Source organism: Vitis riparia, chromosome 14 (assembly GCF_004353265.1).
Source record: "Vitis riparia cultivar Riparia Gloire de Montpellier isolate 1030 chromosome 14, EGFV_Vit.rip_1.0, whole genome shotgun sequence".
NCBI lineage: Eukaryota > Viridiplantae > Streptophyta > Magnoliopsida > Vitales > Vitaceae > Vitis > Vitis riparia.
The window spans coordinates 14,905,833-14,923,713 of NC_048444.1; the positions used below are offsets into that span (position 1 = coordinate 14,905,833).

General features: G+C 37.0%; 1 protein-coding gene across 7 annotated transcripts in view; it reads right to left on the reverse strand.

Annotated features, from left to right (window-relative positions):
* The window catches only part of LOC117930049 (kinesin light chain 3-like), a 123,674-nt gene that overhangs the window by 74,222 nt on the left and 31,571 nt on the right, over window positions 1-17,881 (reverse strand). For all 7 annotated transcript variants that reach the window (XR_004653835.1, XR_004653836.1, XM_034850494.1 and 4 more), the window contains exon 6: window positions 4,441-4,519. Coding sequence is in view for 5 of the 7 variants with exons in the window: in XM_034850494.1 (XP_034706385.1) it covers window positions 4,441-4,519 (79 nt within the window). In the remaining 2 variants the exon portion in view is untranslated. The remainder of the gene's footprint in view (window positions 1-4,440; window positions 4,520-17,881) is intronic.

The following is a 17,881-nucleotide window of genomic DNA, read 5'->3' on the forward strand; positions in this document are numbered from 1 at the left end:
ACATGTCCTACTCCTCATACGTACTTATCAAAACATCATACTCCAGCTGAGGAACAAGTTTGGTTATCCCATTTTCGCCTTGGTCATCCACCTTTTTTATTGTTGAAAAAAATATTTCCTAATATGTTTGAAAAACTAAATGTTCAAAACTTCCATTGTGATGTTTGTCAGTATGCTAAACATCACCATGTGTCTTTTCCTTTAAGTAATAAGAAAAGTTTTGTTCCATTTAGTTTGATTCATACAGATTGGGGACCTACTAAAGTTTATAGCATTTCTGAAGTAAGCTGGTTTGTTTTGTTTGCTGCTGATTGTACTCGATTTACTTGAGTTTATCTCATGAAACAAAAATCCAAGGTTAGCACAATTTTCCCCATTTTTCATAACATGCTAAAAAATCAGTTTGATGCCAAGGTCTCAAGAATAAGGTCAGACAATGGAAAAGTGTATTTTAATCAATACCTTACACCTTATCTCCAAAAAGAAGAAATCATACATTATTCATCCTATAATGATACTCCCCAACAAAATGGGATAGCCGAACGTAAAAATAAGCATCTATTGGAGATCACTAGAGCATTGATTTTTCAAATGAATGTTCCAAAGTCATTTTGGGGAGAGGTTGTCCTAACTGCTACATACCTCATAAATAGCCTACCCTCTCGGATTCTTAACTATTCTAGCCCTATTGAAACACTTTCTAGATTTTTTCCAAAATTTGATGGTTTCAACCACCTTTCCCCAAGGATTTTTGGGTGTGTGGCCTTTGTACATATATATGCTCATCAAAGAACTAAACTTGACCCAAGAGCCCTTAAATGTATCTTTGTTGGTTATTCTCCTACAAAAAGGGTTATAAGTGCTATCACCCAGCTTCTAAAAGGTTTTTTGTCACTATGGATGTATCATTCAATGAAAAACAACCTTTTTTTTCTAGTCCTTATCTTCAGGGGGAGCCTTTTGCAGAAGATAAGGAATTCTTTCCTAGCCTACCTACTCTTCCTATCCTAGAGAACTCCACCAAAACTGTCCAAACTAAGGGATCAGATTTTTCCATAGCAGTCACTCCAGAAAATACCAAAAACACAGCCCCAGAAAATGCCTCAGACACTGCACCAGTAATGCCAGATTTTTCTATAGCTGTTACTTCAGAAAATACCCAAGCAATTGCCCCAAAGAATGCCTAAGAAACTGCACCAGAAGCTGTCCCTGAGTTACCCAGATTTGAATCCTATATGCAAAGTTCAGAGGGGGACGATCTTCAAATGCCACTCAAGGTCTATTCAAGGAGGAAGCAACTGACCCCAGAAACTCCACATGTCCCAGTCATTCAACCAGAAAAAGGTACTAATTCTATTGATCTTGATTTGCCTATTGCCCTTAGGAAAGAAAAAAGACAATATACTCAACACCCCTTGAGCCATTTTGTTTCCCTTGAAAAACAATCACCTTCTTACCAAGGCTTTGTCTCAAAACTAAATTCCATAGAGACACCAAAAACTGTCCAAGAGGCACTTAGAAATGACAATTGGAGGAAAGCAATGATGGAAGAAATGAGTGCACTAATAAAATAAAAAACACATGGGAGGTTGTTGATCTTCCCATAGGAAAAAGGAAGGTGGGTTGCAAATGGATGTTCCCCACAAAGTTTAGGGCTGATGGCACACTAGAAAGATACAAAGCAAGACTAGTGGCAAAGGGATACACTCAAACTCATGGAATTGATTACCATGAAACCTTTGCACCTGTGGCAAAGATGAATACTATTCGGATTTTATTGTCCTTAGATACTAATCTTGATTGGTCATTGCAGCAACTAGATGTCAAGAATGCCTTTTTACATGGAGACTTAGAAGAGGAAGTCTATATGGAAGTGCCAATGGGGTTGGAAGAAAAATTTGAACAAGGCAAAGTATGCAAGCTCAAGAAGGCTCTTTATGGACTTAAACAGTCACCTAGAGCCTGATTTGGAAGATTTACAAAGACAATGAAGAGTATGGGATACAACTAGAGTCAAGGGGATCATACCTTATTCTTCAAACAAACAGAAATGAACAAGGTAATAGACCTTATTGTATATGTTGATGACATAGCCTTGACAGGAAATGACCCTGCAGAAATGGAGAAACTAAAAAGGCAACTAGCCAAGGAATTTGAAATCAAAGACCTAGGGAAGCTCAAATACTTCCCAAGGATTGAAGTTGCACACTCCATTGAAGGAATCGTAATCTCACAACAGAAATACACTCTAGATCTACTAAAGGAGATAGGAATGAGTGGTTGCAAACCGGCAGAGACCCCAATAGAACAATCTCACAAGCTAAATGAAGGAAAAGGAAGGACTCCAGTAAATAAAGAAAGATATCAATACCTAGTGGGGAAATTGATTTACTTAGCTCACACAAGGCCTGACATAGCCTATGCAGTGAGTGTGGTAAGTCAATTTATGCATGATCCTAGAGAAGTGCACATGGAAGCACTATTTAAAGTGCTAAAGTACCTAAAGTCTTCACCTGGCCAAGGCATTCATTTTAAAAGGGGAGGGAGTTTGATCTTAGAAGCATACGCAGATGCTGATTGGGCTGGATCAATAATAAACCAAAGATCAACATCAGGGTATTGCACGTTTTTAGGAGGAAACTTAGTGACCTGGAAAAGTAAGAAGCAATCAGTGGTAGCAAGGTCTAGTGCAAAAGCGGAATTTAGGGCTATCGCACATGGAATCTGTGAGCTTCTTTGGATCAAGATAATACTAAGTGACCTTGGAATCAAATGGAAAGAACCTATGAAACTCTATTGTGACAACAAGTCAGCCATCAGCATTGCACACAATCCAGTGCAACATGATCGAACTAAGCACGTGGAAGTGAACCGACATTTTATAAAAGAGAAACTTGAAAATGGGCTGATTTGCACTCCTTATATTCCTACAAAGGGGCAATTAGCTGATATTCTAACAAAGGGGCTTCCTACTTGGCAGTTTCAAACTATCTTAAGCAAGTTGGGAATGAGAAATATTTATTCCTCAGCTTGAGGGGGAGTGTTGGAAAATCTGCAAGTTGGAAATTCTGGCAGATTATGTTGACCATTTTTCTAGCCCATATGAGTTGTAATAATTGTATAGTTGTACCTAGAATCTCCTAGGATTTTTTCCTTTCTTAGCATTCTTCACTTAACGTATTTATCTTTGATAGCATGATCATAGGCATTATTTCCTAGGCTATTTTTATACAATTATTCTATATATATTCATATGTAATCCTATACAAAAAAGGGAGCAGAAAGCATTTCAAAAAAGGGTTCTAGATCTGAATGAAAACACAATCCATCTTCTCCAAAATTCTCCTTATGACATTAAAATCCATTCCTCCCTCCACACCGTTTCAAAAAAGTTAAACCAAAAAATTATGTTAGCTCCACTAAAAAATCCTCTCTTAGAGAGTTATTGATGGGACCATACACAGAGGTAAGCTAGAAGACCCTTTCTTCATCTAAGACTATCTTTGTTGTGACTAAGAAAGAACAAATAACCAATTTTGAGCAATTGTACTTGCTAGAGGTCTCTTTCCCGACTAGAGTATTTTTAAATCCATGCTTGGGCATTATTTCTTATGTGATACTACCCTTCATCTACGATCTCTATGTCTCAAACATCTTTTTTCAATTTCCTTTTCTTTTTCAAAATAAAATAAATATAAGTAAAAGAACTTTCTTAAATATTAAAATTGAGTTGACAAAATGAAAAATATGATTATATAAAAAGATAATAGAAAAAAAGAAAAAAGTAAAAATAAAAAAAAAACAAAACTTCTCTAATGTTAACTAGAAATTTCAAGACACTCATAAGGCATTTCTTCCCTTTTCCACTTCATTGAAGGCATCTTAGTGAAATGGAAATAAACTTCATGGATGCATATTATATGATTCCATAGAAGATCATTGCCAATAGTTGACGTTTAAATATAATTATCGATGTGGAAGGAAAAAACTCAACATTCCACTATGTATCATAATGATTACATTCCCCTCTATATATAGATGATAATACTCATCTATTTTAGGGATATTTACAACTTACCTAAAAAAATCAAAACTACCTAAAACAGAAAGCTATAAAAAACGGAAACTCATATCTACGGATTTGGTAACAGACTACCAAATCCCCTAAAATCATGGGATAAGAAAAGATGATCTGTTAGCTGTAGATCTCCTCAATCTTAGCCCCTAACATTGTTGATAGATCATCAAATTAAATCTTCCTATAATTCTACAATAATCATATTTTTTTGCTCTACTAATCATGAATTTTTAATTAATATTGACATGTTAGTCAACCAAACATTTGATTATGTAAGCTAGAATCACAAGTTAATCCACAAGTAGCCAAAATGAGTACATCTCAAGACATGTAATAAAACTCGAAAATAGATACTCCATTACCTCATAGCATATTCGAGCATCTTCCAATTTTTTACGCATGACATAAAATTGCCCAAGATTGTGCAATGTGGCCCCCACCCTGCATAATATGCTAAAAGCTCTTAGACAAGTAACATCATAATTTCATCAATGGTACAACAAAATATGGATATTGGAACCTAGTTAGCCAATAAAGTAGAATAGTAAGAGTAAGGTTAGGGTGGGTTTATGGGAGGTTTTAGGTTCAAGTCCCAGTAGGCATTAGTTGTCAACTTGTAAAACGTATTATATATTGTTTTCCTATTTTTCTGTATCGTGTATCATATCGTATCGTGTATCATAAGTTTGTTTGTATAGTGAAAAATAAATAAGATTATAAAAATCCCCAATATTCATTGTAAAAATAAACTTACTTGACTTCTAATATAACATTTAACAACAAGAATGTAGCTTTTCATATAAGATTATTTTACCCATTTGTCCTTTTATGATCAATTTTTAATCTTTTAGTATATTTTAAACAAGTGCTATAATAAATTCTTTCAACAAAAAAAAAAAAATTCATTTCATTTAAAAAAAAAAAATTATAGAAGATAGTTAAAGATGCATGTATCGTTATATCATAATATCACATATCATATCTATATCGTATATATATTGTAAGATACACTTTAAAATAAAAAACGGATTGTCATATGTATCGATTTCTATAAAAAAATATATATATCATATCATTGTTTCGTATCAAGTATGGTAAGTTTTTAACTATTATGCCAATAAGCATAAAAAGAAAAAAAAAAAAGATAGTCAAATCATATAGAAATTTTTATTTTAAACCAAAACAAAGTATTTATTTACATGACATACATACAAGTGAAGGATGAAAAGTCCTTCCAAAATACAAAGGATGATAAAGAAAAAAAAAAAGAAAAAAAAAAAAGGAAAAACCTAACCCAAAAAAAAAAAAAAAAAAAAGCAAGATAGCTAAATCAATCAAGAATGAAACAAGAAGATTTACAAAATATACAACAATGTAAAATTCAAGGAGGTAAAAATAAAATAAAATAAAATAAAAATTTGCTTAGCTCCATGTTTAGCCAATCAATGTGCAACCTCATTAGCTAAATGAGGAGACTGAGAAAAGGGGACAACCTAAACTCTTAACTAGATCTAGGATTTGATGGAGCCATATGAATACTTCTAAGGACATTTATCCGACTTATATCCCCCATGAGATAACTAAAGCAAAATCTCCCTCTTCAAAAAAAAAAAAAAAAAAAAAAGGAGAATCTAGAGCCTTGACTTAAAATAAACCATCCAAAAGAGTTAAAACCTCTACCTTAATAATCGAACCTTCCCCTTCTGATTTAGAGATGATTCTCGACATTGTACCATACTAATCCCCAATCACACCTCTAGTTTCCAACTAGCTTAGTTTACCTACAGCACACCATTCAAAGATTATTCTAATCAAACCAAATAGAGTTGAACACAATACCAAGAACATCTTACGACATACTCTCTTTGACCTTCATTTTGTGTTCCAATCAAGCTATAGAATGTCTAATGGAGTACCCTCAAAAATTGTGGAGGAAGAAGCTCAAAGGGAAATGTAAAAATGTATCAAATCCCAAATAGATTCTACAGTCTTCCATTTATTCTAAAAAATTATCACGTTCCTCTTCCCCTAAACTATTCGTAAGGACCATAACAATGCAAGGCAAGTCACACTTATCCTCCATACCTCATCCTTTTTTAGAGTAACGCAAGAACAACACAATGACTCCTGGTCTCTCATGTCACAACCTGTTTTCCTTTTTTTTTTTTCTTTTTTTTTTTTTTGATAACCACCATGTCACAACCTTTACCACATCTACAAATTAGCACAAACATAATTCCTATTTTCCAACTCTCATCTTCAAAAATTTTCAAGTCAACGACCCTTTTGATGTGGTTGTTTTGGTTGTATCAATGTCTTCTTTCTTAAGAGGTTTCAATGTTAACTTTATACCATCTGTTTTAAATGAATATGTGTTAGGCTTAGTGTAATAGACCAGGTCATTGTCATACAACCATGTCTTTGCAATAGAATGTCACAGCATCCATAGCTCCACATTGCAACAAGCCTCACCATTAATAGCATCGCCTTTAATGATCTTCATTATATAATAGGAGGTAACTAGCTCTTTTTTCATCTTCCAAAATCATGAAATTCTGTAATAGGTAGATAATATTGTTATTAGTAGAGAATTGACAAGAAGTTTGAATGGTCAAAGGTTTGCATGGGAAAAGTTTGTCATTAAATGAGAAGTTAAAAGGTTAAGTCTTTTTTTTTCCTAGAACTATAGTAAAAAAAATATAAAGGATACTAATTGTATCTTGGAAACCATCAAAAAGTAGTTGAGGCTGGCATTATAAAGGGGAAAAACCTACTTATTGTAAGAATTTGATGATTTTCAAAAAGAAATATACTAAGTGATAATCTAGAACTTTCTGGTTTCATCTTATACAAAGGTTCTTATATTTTTTTCTTAAGAAATCTTAGCTCCAATAGCATTTTTCTTTTTTTTCTTTTTTTTGATAGATTTGGCTCCAACAGTGTTTGGAGTAACTTAGTTGTAGTCTACTTAAATAGTAGATATAATAGTTTTTCAATTTTCATCAATTGGTATCATAGCCTATGTTCTAGATTCATGATTGTTTAGAATCAATGGTAAGGTCTGGGGATCATTTGAATGCTACATCATCACAACCAACAGGAAATGATCCAACCAGAGAAGAGTTTGCAAAATTGCAACAACAACTTAATTAGTTATGTGCTAGGTTGGAGCAAGCTAGTAATTTTGGTTACCTGAATTTTATCATTGGTGGCTAAACAAAGCAGAACTTTCAGACTTACCAGTGGAGGAATTTGAGAAATCAGTCTACTATTGAGGAGTTCCATCAAATAGTAGGAGACTTTTCTAATGAAGAAGGTGGAGTTTTACCTTTGGAGAGGCAACCAATATTTCATTGTACTATTCATGATCAAAATTTAAGTATCAAGGTAGATATTACACATTGTATTGGAGAGGAGCAATCAAAGGTCTTAGATTCATTGAATGAAGTTGAAAGAGTTTTTGAGTTTCTAAATCTTCCTGAAAACGAAAGGGTGAAGTTAGTGGATATAAAATTGAAAAGGTATCCTTCCTCTTGGTGTCAACAAGTGCAGATCGCAAGAGTCCAATCTAGAAGGAGAAAATCCAGTGGACTAAAATGCAATAGCAAATTCGAAGTCAATTCCCTCCATTGATGTGAACGAATTATTTTTCGGCAATACCAAGCACTTTAGCAAGGCCAACATTATGTGCAAGAATACACTAATGAGTTTTACAAATGCAGACTAGAGTACAACTAACTAAAACGGGCTTGCAAGTCATTCCATGTTATTTGATGGGACTGAGGCCAAATGTTAGAAATTTGGTGGAGCTACAACCTCATTGAATACTAGCTAGTGCTGTTCAGTTGGTAATGAAGGTTGAAGGTCAACAAAGATGGTCAACAACCACCCGATTAAAAGTGCAAGGGGGCCTAACCAATTAGAGGATAGTAAGCAGCAAGTAGATGTCAAGCAAATATCAGTGGCAACGATTGATGATTTGTAGAATTCTAGATCAAACACTCACTTCCAAGCTCGCAACTAAGGCCAAGGGCGTGCAACAATGAGAAATAATATTCTCAGAAATAGTAGCATCTCAACAACCAAAAAAAGTTAAACAAGAGGCATCCCATTGGGTCTTTTACATGCAATGATTCACATTTGTGATGAAGCATAAGTCTAGAGCAAGTAATAAGTCAAAGAGGTTTGTTGTTGACTAGTATGACTATTATTGCTAAGGGTTTTGATTCCTTCAATGATCTTTATCTTGGTGACCATTTCTTTGGTTCAATTTGCAAAGATCTTATTAATGGACAGTTAGGAAAGTATTTGTTGCATGATGACTTCCTATTCAAAGGAAACAAACTTTGTGTTCCAAATTGCTCGTTGAGAGAAAAGATCCTCCAAGACATGCATGGTGGAGGCTTAGGTGTATATTTTAGGCAAGGTAAGACATAAACTATGATTAAACAGAAGTTCTTTTGGCCAAAAATGAGAAGGGATGTTTAGAAATTAACTAAAAGCTGTTAAACATGCCAAGAATCAAAAGGAAAAGTTCAAAATACAAGTTGGCACACTCCACTACCAGTTTTCATGGCTCCTTAGGAAGATGCAAGCATGAACTTTGTGGTGGGATGACCTAGAAGTTAACAGGTAATCCATCTTTGTGGTGGTTTATGGATTTTCAAAAACAACTTATTTCATTTGTTGCAAGAAGATTATAGATGCTTCAAATATAGCAAATCTCTACTTTCAAGAGATTGTGTGATTGCATGGAGTTCCCAAAATCAATCACATCAGATCGAGACTCCAAGTTTCTCTCACTTTTGGAGAACTTTATGGAAGAAGCTTGGAACTAGGTTGTAGTACAATACTCTTCCTATCACCAACAAATGGGTGGACAAACTGAGGTTTTCAATAGAAGTTTAGGAGATTATTGAGGTGTTAGGTTGGAGAAAATACTAAGCCATGGGAAGTTGTGGTTGCATAAGCAGAATTTGCCTATAACTATTCCAAGAATCAAACTATACGCAAAAGTCCTTTTGAAGTCGTTTATAGGCAGCAGTCAATGCATCTTTATGATTTAGCTCCTTTACCATAAATGGGAAGAAATAGCTTAAAGGGTGAAAACATGGCTGACTTAATGAAAAAACTGCATAAAGAAATCAGATTGAAGATAGAGGAGTCGAATGCAACGTATGAGAAATATGTAGATCAAAAGATGCGCAGCCAAACTTTCAAGAAGGCAACATGGTGATGGTGTACCTACACAAGGAAAGATTTCTAGTTGGCTCTTATTCTTATTCCAAGTTAAGCAAAGGAAAGATAGGACCTTATAGAATCATCAATAAGATTGAGGAGAATATGCTTATTTGGTTGATTTGCAAAGCATATAGGGATAGATTCAACATTTAACATTTTAGATTTATATTTGTAGACTGGTGAGAGAAGAGTAGTGTGTTTGGCAGTGTTTCTACTCAAAGTTTTTTAATGAAAATATTTTCTCTAAAAGTGTTTGAAGAATTTCTGAATTCCTTTATTGATTTTTTAGGTACACACCATACACATATATATACACAAATGACTGAATAAGAAAATATCAATCTAGCTTGATTCTCTCCTAAAATTAGGAAACTGAATATTCCTAAATGATCTCTCCTTTTTTATTCCTAAAATACTTTCCTAAATTAAAAACCCTAACTTTGAATGCCAAATTTCAACACTCCCCCTCAAGCTGGAGAATATATATCATATAATCCCAGCTTGCAAGTTAAGTCTTCAAAGTTAGGCCTAGGTAAAGCTTTGGTGAGGATGTCTGCGGTTTGGTGCTTGGTAGGAACATAGTTCAATCTAACCGTCTCACTAGTCACCTTCTCTGTGATGAAGTGTCTGTGAATCTCAACGTGCTTGGTCCTGTCATGATGCACGGGGTTCTTTGCTATGCTTATAGCTGCCTGATTATCACACATCATCAGAATTGGAGATGAACTCGTTTGCCCCAGTTCACTAAGAACCCTTTTTATCCAAATCCCTTCACAGATTCCCTGTGCAAGAGCTCTGTAATCAGCTTCTGCACTACTTCTGGCTACAACTGATTGCTTCTTACTCCTCCAGGTAACAAGATTTCCCCAGACAAAAGAACAATATCCAGAAGTGGACCGCCTGTCAATGATGTTTCCTGCCCAATCCGCATCTGAGTATACTTCATTGTCACGGTTCTCTGTCTTTCTGAAGAATAGACCTTTCCCTGGTGTCATTTTTAAATATCTAAGAATCCTGTAGACTGCTTCCATGTGTTCCTCAGTGGGGCTGTGCATGAATTGACTTACAGCACTCACTGCAAAGCCAATATCTGGCCGAGTGTGTGAGAGATAAATCAAGCGCCCGACGAGCCGCTGATATCTCCCTCTGTCTACTGGTGTACTTTCTTTCTCGATACCAAGTTTCTTCTGACTATCCATAGGAGTATCAATTGGTTTGCATCCAAGCATACCGATCTCCTTAAGAAGATCGAGTATGTATTTTCTTTGAGAGACTACAATTCCCTTCCTTGATCTAGCCACTTCCATACCAAGGAAATATTTCAAATTTCCAAGGTCTTTAACTTCAAACTCCTCTGACAAATACTTCTTCAAATTCTGTAATTCCTCCATATCATTCCCAAATAGAATAATATCATCAACATAGACTATCAATATGGCCATTTTCCCGGCATGAGACTTCTTGACAAATAGAGTATGATCAGCCTAACCTTGTTTGTAGCCCAACTTCAGGACTGCTTTTGTGAATCTATCAAACCAGGCTCGGGGAGATTGTTTAAGGGCGTACAAGGATTTTTGGAGTTTGCAAACCTGATTCTTATGTAACATAATTCCCAATTGGATGATCTGTACATCTCCTAACACCCTTCCTCAATGCAATCGGCAGAGTAGAATCATCAATGCTGGGAATTAACACCTCTCCAGCCCTATCCTCACCTATGTTCTCTTCAGGAAGACTTGAATTGGAGTCAATATATTGGCCACATGTTGACTGTGATCCGTGCTCTAATTCCTGTCTTTTCCTCCTCCTGATGTAAACTTGTAAGTTCTCATTAGCAAGTTGTGGGGCTATAGGTTGAATAGGCATGGGAGACTGGATGGTCACAGGAGAAGGAACATTTGTGTGCTGGGCTGGCTGGACTGATGACGGTATGGGTGTGGACAACTCAGTGGGCGCGAATTGGAAAGGATTTGGTGACTTTGAGTGAAAAGAAGGTATACCCTCAAGAAGAGACTCCCAAACTTGATGTTCATTCATGCTCTCCCCCTGAACATGAGATTTGGGATAAAAGAAGACATGTTCAAAGAAAGAGGCGTCCATGGTGGTGTAAAATCTTTTGTTGGTTGGAGAATAGCATTTGTACCCTTTTTGGGTTGGAGAATACCCTAGGAAAATGCACTTATTCGCTCGAGGAGCAAATTTGCTACGATTTTGAGGATGCACATGAACGAATGCCGTGCAACCAAATACTTTGAGTGGTAAATCAAAAGAGGTTGCACGGGTGTGAGGAAATTGTTTTAAGAAAAGTTGACGTGGGGATTGAAAGGTAAGCACTCTGGATGGCATACGGTTAATCAAATAAGTAGCTGTGAGAATAGCTTCCCCCCAGAAATAGTTTGGAACATTAGAGGAAAACATAAGGCACCGGGCAACCTCTAAGAGATGTCTATTCTTGCGTTCAGCCACCCCATTTTGTTGTGGGGTGTCAACGCAAGAACTTATGTGAATAATGTCGTGATTTTGAAGATAAGTACTGAGACTACTAGTAAAGTATTCCTTTGCATTATCTGACTTGAGGACTTGAATTTTGGAATTGAATTGATTTTGAACCATAAGATGGAAGGTTTGAAAAATGTGCCCGACCTCTGACTTTTCTTTCATAAGGAAAACCCATGTTACCCATGTATGATCATCAACGAATGTCACAAACCATAGAGTGCCAGAAATATTTTTTATCCGGGAGGGACCCCACACATCACTATGTACTAGAGAGAAAACAGTCGAAGGTTTGTATGGGATTTGAGGATAGACTATTCGAGTATGCTTTGCAAACTGACAAATTTCACAGTGATAAGATGCTGGATTTTTATTGATAAATAATTTGGGAAACAATTTTGCAAGGTAAACAAAGCTAGGATGACCAAGGCGATAGTGTAACATTATAATCTCACTATCTTTATTGACCTTAGAATTTGACACAGAATTGAAAGACTCTAACATACTCTGAGACTGTACGCAACTTGCTTGAGAGACTTGGTTTGAGAATTGGCCACATGAGAGGAGGTAGAGCCCGGAACACAGTTCAGCACTGCCAATCATCTTCCCCGATTTCAAGTCCTGAAAAACACACAAGTTTGGATAAAATTTAGTAACACATTGGAGATCACGGGCCAATTTGCTAATGGACAAAAGATTACAATCCAAGTTTTGAACATGGAGGACAGAGTCAAGATATAAGTCTTTAGTAAGTTTTATAGAACCTGTCCCGACAATTTTTGACTTTGAACCATCAGCAATATGGACGGATGAATGACCATTACTTGGCTTGTAATTTTGAAGAATGGCAGCATCTCCTATCATGTGATCAGAAGCACCTGTGTCCACTATCCACGACTTCATTCCTCCTCGATTAGCAGTGAAGGCTACACCGGTAGTACTGCCACTACCAACTTGGCTTAATAGTTTTTGTAGCATCTCCATCTACTCTTTGTTGAATGGACTCGGCTCGGGAACTGATGTGCTCTCAGAGTTGGCAGCCACGTGTGCTCTGCCATCTCTGTCAGACCGTGGCTTTGGTTTCCAATCAGCCGGTTTGCCATGAAGCTTCCAGCAAGTCTCCTTATAATGGCCTGGTTTCTTACAATAATCACACCAAGGCCTATCCCGTTTCTGACGATCTCCACCACTACTATTAAATGACCGAGCAACAAGGGCAGAGGCATCCAATGTTGAGGCAGGTTGCTCTTTGGATCCCATCACCACTTTCTTTCTACTTTCTTCACGTCTAACCTCTGAAAAAGCCTCCCTGAGACTTGGTAGGGGTTTAATGCCCATGATTCGGCCTCTAACATCATCCAATTCCCTGTTTAGTCCTAGGAAAAACTTGAACAGTCTCTTTTGTTCCACAATTTTCCTGTATGTTGTTGCATCATCAGGACATTTCCATGAGTGAGTCTCGAATAAGTCAAGGTGCTGTCAATACCTTGTGAGTGTGTTGTAATACTGAGTAACTGTCTGCTCTCCTTGGCGGAAGTCATGTAGGGCTGATTCAACCTGAAAAAGTTCTGAAATATTTTCAGAACTTGAGTAAGTTTCTTTGGCTGCATCCCATATGTCCTTTGCAGTCCTAAACAGCAAGAAATTTTCACCTATGTCATTGTTCATGGAATTGATAAGCCATGACATGATCATGCTGTTTTCAATCTTCCACTTCCTGAAACCCGGTTCTGTAGTTTCTGGCATGGCTGCTTCTCTAGTGAGGTACTCATCCTTTCCTTTACCGCAAATGAACAGCAACACAGATTGTGACCACTGTAAATAGTTATGGCCATTTAATTTGTGTCCTGTGATGAGAATAGGAGAGGAATCACTGCCACCAAGGTTTGGAATTTCAGATCTGCCTCCTAATTCTGGTGACGTGACGCTGGATACTTGTGATGATGCCATTCCGTATTTTGTCATGGACCGGAAAGGTAGAAGAACACTTCCCAAGGCACGTGCAGGGATTGGAGTTGAGGAAAAATAGCCGGAGGACGTCAGAAAAACTGATCGGAGGGCTCGCGGAGGCAAAAGGACCCCAAAAGAGGCACGTGCAGGGCTTGGATGGCAAAAACAGGTACGTAGGGTGGCTGGTCGGCGTCAGGCGAGCTTGGAGTAGGAAGCGCGTCGCCAGAAAGTGGCTCACGCGCCCTCACGCGCCGGCGCGTGAGATGCAGTCTCCGGCCGGAAAAACGCGCGTGGGCGGCGCGTGGATGGCTTTCTGGCTCCGGTGTTTTGGGAAAAGTTGTAGATCTCCTCCAGACGCTCCTTGCGGTGTGAAAAAAATCGTCGCCGGAAAAGTTCGCCGGAAAAGTCGCCGGCGGTGAATGTTTTCTGACGACGATTCGACCGACCGGAAAGCGTTTTCTCCCTTGGCTCTGAGAACAGGGACTGATGACCGGAATGAGAGATGGCCAGAGAGAGATGGTCGGATTGAGAGATGGCCAGAGAGATTTGGCCGGAATGAATGATGGCCTGAATAAGAGGTGGCCAGAAGGGATTAGGGTTTCAGAAAACTGGCTCTGATACCATGAAGAATTTCTGAATTCCTTTATTGATTTTTTAGGTACACACCATACACATATATATACACAAATGACTGAATAAGAAAATATCAATCTAGCTCGATTCTCTCCTAAAATTAGGAAACTGAATCATCCTAAATGATCTCTCCTTTTTTATTCCTAAAATACTTTCCTAAATTAAAAACCCTAACTTTGAATGTCAAATTTCAACAGTGTTTCTAGAAGAATCACCAATCTAGTGTTTCTCCAGAAAACACTACAAATTATTTTTCAACAATGCAAATGATTTTTCAAAATTTTAGAAGTGTTTACTAAATTTTGTTAAACACCTTATTTTTCTTCAAAATTGCTTTTTAGGAAAAAAGTGTTTTTTAAAAACACCACCAAACATACTCTAATAGAAGTCTCTAGTAGCATCAAACTCAAGGACAAGCTTCTTCTAAAGATGAGAGAATGATATAGTCATTAATAGAGAATTGATAGCATGTTTGAATAATCAAAGATTTGCATGGGAAAAGTTTGCTATTAAGTTAGAAGTCAAAAGGTCAATCTTTTTTCTTTCTTTTTTTTTTTTTTTATTGTGTTACTAGAACTATAGTAAATGAATATATAAAAGCTTCTAATCATATCTAAGAAACTATCAAAAGTAGTTGAGGCTAGCATTATAAAAGGAAAGAACCTACTTATTGTAAGGATTTGATGATTTTCCAAAAGAAATATATTAAATGACTACCCAAGATTTCCTAATTTCAGCTTATGCAAAGGGTTTTTTCTAGATTTTTACTTAAGAAATCTTGGCACCGACGGTATTGGGAGTAACATGGTTGTAGTCTACTTGGATAGTAGCTATAATAGTTTTTCAATTTTTATCAGTAGAATGCTTTCTATTGGCAGATTTTTAAGAGTTGAAGATTTGAATTAGTTTAGAAGTCAAACTTTATATTTTAGGAGATGTAAATTAGTTTCCTGATTTCTTGGGATTTCTATAAGTTTCCTTTTTTTTTTCTGTCCTTATTTACCAAATGTACACATATATATACACCTTTTCTAAGCAATATAGAGAGATACTTTTTCTCTGCAATTCTTTTCATGGTATCAGAGCCTCCCAACTAGAGCTCCTCTTTTCCTTTTAGAGACGTTTGTACCTATTTTATTCTCAGCATTTGGCTGGAGAATTTTTTTTCTAGGTTCAACATCTGCGTATTAAAATCTTAGTATTTGACTTGAGATTTTTTCTCTCTTTGCTTTCATCTTCTTTATTCTCGTGTTCTCTTTTCTCTGAAAAATGTCAAAAGAATCTAGGACAACATCTTCTGAGGTTTCTTCAAACCCAAACAGATTGAATGGAAGCCTTGACAACCCTACACTTCAGATCACTACACAGAAATTGAATGGAAAAAATTTTCTAGAATGGTTTCATTCCGTGAAGCTATTTCTGAGGAGCAAGAAGAAGATGGGCTACATTTTGGGAAAGATTAAGGCTCCCAAGACTATTGATCCTCTCTTTGCATCATGAGACTCTGAGACATCCATGATCATGTCCTGGCTTCTTAATTCTATGCAACCCGAGATAGGGAAGCCATTCTTATTTCTGTCTACAGCCAAGGACATTTGGGATGCTGTGGTGAAGACTTATTCGAAAAAGGGGAATGCCACTTGTATTTTTGAACTGAAGCGTGCAATTCATGAGACCAAACAGCGAGGTCTAGATGTTCTCTCCTACTTCAATAAATTGAAAATTCTGTGGGAAGAATTGGATGTTCACCAACATTGGGAGATCGAATCGCAAAGCGATGCTACAAAGCTCGCAGAGATTCTTGAACGAGAAAGAATCTTTGAATTTTTGGCTGGATTAAGACCTGAGATGAGGCTGGGCAAGCATGCAGTTCCAGATCTGCACGAGGTTTTCTCCACAATACGAGATGAAGAAAGCAGGCGGGCTGTGATGTTAGGATCCAATAATGAACCAGATCAGTCAGCACTCAAAGTTTCTTGTGAAAATACTGCAAGAAACTAGAAGAATGATCATTGGTGTGACTTCTGCAATAGGAATAATCATACCAGAGAAACATATTGGAGAATAAATGGATTACCACCTCACATGGATAAGAAGAACTAGAAGGGGAAAAACCAGTCCAAGACGGGGAAAGGCTTCCATACTGACTCAACCGGCGCTCAATCTTCCAAACCTGCTGCAGTTGCCACTGAAAACTCAGCCTTCACAAAAGATCAATTAGAGCTTCTCTATAAACTGTTGGGAAAAACTGAGGTTACCCCATCAACCTCTTGTGTTTGCACAATCAGGTATAACTGAACCTATTATGTGCATTAAATCAGTCCTAAAGAATGTTCCTTGGATTGTTGACTCTGAAGCAAGTGATCATATGACTCAAGAGTCAAAACTCTTTAACTCATATATCTCTTGCTCTGGAAAACAGAAGGTTTTTGTGGCAAACGGCTCGAATATACCAGTACATGGAAAAGGGAGTATAGCCATTAATAAAGACATTACTCTTGACTCTGTTTTACATGTTCCTGAGATGTCAACAAATTTGTTGTCCATTAGCAAGCTTGCAAAGTCTCAACTGTTCAGTAACGTTTTTCTCGAATCGGTGTGTTTTTCAGGATCTTACTACAGGGAAGACAATTGGCAATGCTGAGGAAAGAGAGGGTCTATACTACCTAATTCCACAAGACTGGGAGAACAAAGCATACCAAGTGAAAGGAAGTCCTGCCAGAAAACGTGAGATTAGGTTGCAGCATGAAAGATTAGGACATTTAAATTTTGCTTCTTTAAAAATTATGTACCTTGATTTGTTTAAGGGTTTTGATTTGTCTTTTCTTAAGAGTGAAATTTGTGAACTTGCAAAGAGTCATCGTGTTCCATACCCGTTGAGAAATAATAGATGTGATTTTCCGTTTTCTCTTATTCACACAGATATATGGGGTCCTTCTAGGGTCACGGGTATGTCTTGGACAAGGTGGTTTATTAGTTTCATTGATGATTGCACTAGAGTGACCTGGATTTATTTGATGAGAGAAAAATCTGATGCTATAGGGATTTCCCAAAAATTTTACAAGATGATTAGTGTCCAGTTTGATGCTAAAGTTAAGGTTATTAGATCCAATAATGGAGGAGAATACTTTAGTGGATCTCTCAACATGTTTCTAATGGATAATGGAATTATTCATGAGTCATCATCCACAGATACACCTGAGCAGAATGGTGTTGCCGAGCGTAAGAACAGACATCTTCTGGAGGTTGCTCGGTCACTTCTCTTTGCTAGGAATGTCCCAAAGATTCGGTGGGCTAATGCTGTTTTAGCAGCAGCTTACTTAATAAATCGGATGCCTTCCAGAATATTTGCTCACAAGGCACCTCTTGAATCACTTAAAGGGTTCTTTCCTACATAATATTTTCCAAGTTCCACACCGCCAAAAGTCTTTGGGTCAGTTGCTTTGGTTCACATTCCAGCCAGAAGCTGCTCAAAACTAGAAC